General features: G+C 41.6%; 1 protein-coding gene across 1 annotated transcript in view; it reads right to left on the reverse strand.

The window, feature by feature from the left end:
* LOC101849090 (hillarin-like) overlaps positions 1–4,451 on the reverse strand; it is a 20,353-nt gene that overhangs the window by 398 nt on the left and 15,504 nt on the right. The window contains exons 9-11 of the mRNA XM_035973012.1: positions 2,884–3,041; positions 1,992–2,126; positions 798–983 (exon numbers count right to left, since the gene is read on the reverse strand). Coding sequence (XP_035828905.1) covers positions 798–983; positions 1,992–2,126; positions 2,884–3,041 — 479 coding nt within the window. The remainder of the gene's footprint in view (positions 1–797; positions 984–1,991; positions 2,127–2,883; positions 3,042–4,451) is intronic.

Consider the following 4,451-nt stretch of genomic DNA (forward strand, 5'->3'; position numbering starts at 1 on the left):
CTCTCTCTCTCTCTCTCTCTCTGAGTGTCTCTTTCTTTCTGTTTCTACTCCTCTCTCACTCTCTTTCACCCTCTGTCAAACACACACACACACACACACGTGCGCACACACACACACACACACAAATAGACACACCCACACACACACACACACACACACATACACACCCTCAGACAAACACCCACATTTACATACACACAATAATATTATGCACTTTTATTGAAAAGGTTTCTTTTTCTGCCATGACAGCTAAGACCATAACACACCAAGGCTGACTGAGCTTGATCTACCTAAAATTGCCTCAATGGGAGCGTAAAAGCAACCAAATTATATTTTTAAAAGCATGAAGTTGTACAGGAGGGCGAGAACCCAGCTGTTTCTTGATCGACAGCAACAACGACAACAATAACAGCAACTACAACTATAACAGTAACAACAACAACAACAACAACAACAACAACAACAACAACAACAATGGCAACAACAATAACTCCAAAAGCAACAACAGTAGCTACAATAAAAACAACAGCTGCAACAAAAATAACCACAACAGCAACAACAACAACAACAGCGACAACAACAACTTCCAAAGCAACAACAACAGTAACAATAACAACAACAATAACCACAACTATATCAACAACAACAACAGCAACAACAACAACTCCCAAAGCAACAACAACAGTAGCAATAATAACAACAATAACCACAACTATATCAACAACAACAACAACGACAACAACAACAACAACAACCACAAATTCAATAACAACAACGACGACAACAAAATGACTCACCCAGACGTAAAAGGTGGCAGCCCCTGAACTGACCATCCGGCACTGGTCAAGCGTGTAGTCTTTGAGCAGATGCCGGGCGCCCAGGGCTATGTCCAGAGGCACGTCGTCAAGGTTGAGTTCTTCACAGCGTTTTTTGATGGAGTCTCGGCCCGTCTTGCCGATGATGGCTTGGAGTTTGAGCCAGTCCTGGAAAAGGAAATAGAAAACGAAAAAAAATGATTGTAAGTATAATTAAATACATAAATTATAACGAAATCATAGCAATAACAATTGTAATAAACATCATCATCATCATCATCATCATCATCATCATCATCATCATCATCATCATCATTGTTTAACGCAGATATTAAAACAGGTAAGACCTGGTAGTATTTCCAAAAAAATTATCACAAGTTCAACGTTTCGTCCTCAACGGGCTTCCTCAGGAACATTCAAAATATAAATAACAAGTATCTAGATCTACACTAGCTGTAAAATCATCATTGTTTGGAAATCAGAGTTGGAGGGAGAGTCTTGTTTGAATTTCAGACAAAATAACATAACCATATAAAATGTTTCAAATGTGTTTAATAGACACTGCTCAACGTTTCGCCTCTTGGGCTTCCTCAGGAGCAACTGAGAAAAAACCCAACTAAATGGGCGCTGTATATTACAGGGGAAATGGGCCTAACAACGAGGGTCATCCTCATCATCATCATCATCATCCTCATCCTCATCATCATCCTCATCATCATCATCATCATCATCATCATCATCCTCATCCTCCTCATCATCATCATCCTCATCATCATCATCCTCATCATCATCATCATCATCATTATCATCATCATCATCATCATCATCATCATCATCATCATCATCATCATCATCATCATCATCAAACAGAAATACAGACAGCCAGAAAGACAATGAACATGAGTCTCCGCGTCAGAATATCCATGCAAGAGAAGGATTTTCATCATATACAGGCAGACAGACAGACAGACAGACAGGCAGGCAGAGAGACAGGCAGGCTGGCAGATAAACAGACAGACAAATAGACATATAGACAGAAAACCAGACATTTAGATAGATAGATAGATAGATAGATAGATAGATAGATAGATAGATAGATAGATAGGTGGAGCAGGCCGACAGACAGACAAACAAACTAACTGACGGACTGACAAACAAACAAACAGACACTCAGACAGACAGACATACCTGAGTCTCCTCCTCAAAATGCCCCAGCAACAGTAAGGTAGCCATCATGACTCTGTGTACGGCGGGGGGAGGGCTGGAGTAGCCGCGGATTTCTGTGATAGTCTTCTGGCTCATTGTCTGTACCTGTGGGTGGATGGATGGATGGATGGATGGATGGATGGATGGATGGATGGATGGATGGATGGATAGATGGATGGATGGATGGAGGGAGAGAGAGAGAGAGAGAGAGAGAGAGAGAGAGAGAGAGAGACTAGAGTAGCCGCGGATTTCTGTGATAGTCTTCTGGCTCATTGTCTGTACCTGTGGGTGGATGATGGAGTGGATGGATGGATGGATGGATGGATGGATGGATGGATGGATGGATGGATGGATAGGTGGGTGGATGGATGGATAGATAGATTATATATGTAAAAGGATTTGGAAGACAGGAATATTGGTTGAACAGACAGACACACAGACACATCGACACACTGAAAAAAGATAAAATCAAAGACAGAAAAAGGCAGATATCTCATAAACAGACATAGGCAGTCAGACAGACAGACAGACAGACAGACAGACAGACAGACAGACAGACAGACAGACAGAAAAAGACAGAGGCACAAATACAGATGCATATCCAGACAGATCCACACACACAAACACACACAGACACACACATACACAAACATACACACATACAAACACACATACACACACACAAACACACACACATGCACATACAGAATCATACATACAAAATCACACCTACAGTGAGAGAGAGAGAGACAGACAGACAGACAGACAGACAGACAGACAGACAGACAGACAGACAGACAGATAGACAGACAGACAGACAGACAGACAGACAGACAGACAGACAGACATAGAGAAGACTAACATCATGCAGCAGGTCTTGGATATGCTGCAGTCTCTCCATCATCTTGGTGGCCTCCCTCAGCTCACTGACCATCCTGTGCTCATAGCCTCTCTCCTTCACCAGAGTGATGGCGTTGACCAGTTCATCCAGGGCACGGTCCCTTATGGCGCCAAGTAGGTCTGACAAATAAACACACAAACATAGAGTTTATTATTTTAAAACCTATCCGTACGTCGTGTTTTACTATCGTATCCATACGACGTGGGGAACTGTGTGCCACCATTTAATTCTATCCGTACGTCGTGTTTTACTACCGTATCCATACGACGTGGGGAACTCTGTACCACCACATAACCCTATCCGTACATCGAGTTTTACTATCGTATCCATACGCCATGGGGAACTCTGTGCCACCACTTAATCCTATCAGTACGTCGTGTTTTACTATCGTATCCATACGACGTGGGGAACTCTGTGCCACCACTTAATCCTATCAGTACGTCGCGTTTTACTATGGTATCCATACGCCATGGGGAACTCTGTACCACCACTTTCCAAAGAGGAAATTTACTCGTTAATCCGATCCGTACGCTTTGCATAGCAGTCTGTCAAAATGATTTTTTGAGAAATAATGAAAAGTTTCAAAGAGATCTTCGCACTAGAAGTCTTTTAATATGTGAAGAATACAACCCAGGGGATACAAAATAACTCCAGGGCGTACGGATAGAGTTAAATAATATAAGTGTTTTTACGGCCTGATCGATATTTGTGAGGCAGCGTGGTGGAATCAGGCTCTCGTTAATTTTTGAGCATGTAGAGTTATGGGTACCATTTTAAAGCTTGTTCACCTGTCTTTATTTGGATGGAAAAAATACCCATTCATCTTGAATACAAGTCGAGACATTTGCGAAAGAAAGAGATGGGGGTCACCTGTTTTCAAAAGTAAAATTAGGGAGAAAATGGCCGCCAAAGATTAGTTATGTCCTTAGCTTTAGAGTTCGTGGTAACTGAAGATTTACATTTTTTTGGTGATTTTATCAGCGTTTTTCAGAAAAATCCACACAGAAATGCGTTCTTTAATTGGCATGAAAGGTGTTGAGCGAAAAAAACAAAAATTTGATAAAAATTCAAAAACCGGCGGAAAAAATGCAAGTTTCTTTACTTTGATTATTTTGACGAGAGCCTGATTCCACCACGATGCCTCACATATAATATAGATCGTTTAGTTCATCGACTTGTTGTTGTTGTTGTTGTTGTTGTTGTTGTTGTTGTTGTTGTTGTTCTTCTTCTTCTTCTTCTTCTTCTTCTTCTTCTTCTTCTTCTTCTTCTTCTTCTAGGCTGCGGGCTTCTAACCCTACCTCTAAGGGCCAACCAGGGGTGGTAGGGATACAACAGACCGAGATACTCTGCAATACCTCTGAACCTCTGTCACAATCTTTTACAATCCTTACTATTCGTCCCAATAAATGATCTACAATCCCTCTACATGTCTTCGACAATCTTAAACACATGCATGCATACACACACGTGCACACATACACACACACACACACACGCACACACGCACACACACACACACACACACACAC

This window comes from Aplysia californica, unplaced genomic scaffold, assembly GCF_000002075.1.
Source record: "Aplysia californica isolate F4 #8 unplaced genomic scaffold, AplCal3.0 scaffold00952, whole genome shotgun sequence".
Lineage (NCBI taxonomy): Eukaryota > Metazoa > Mollusca > Gastropoda > Aplysiida > Aplysiidae > Aplysia > Aplysia californica.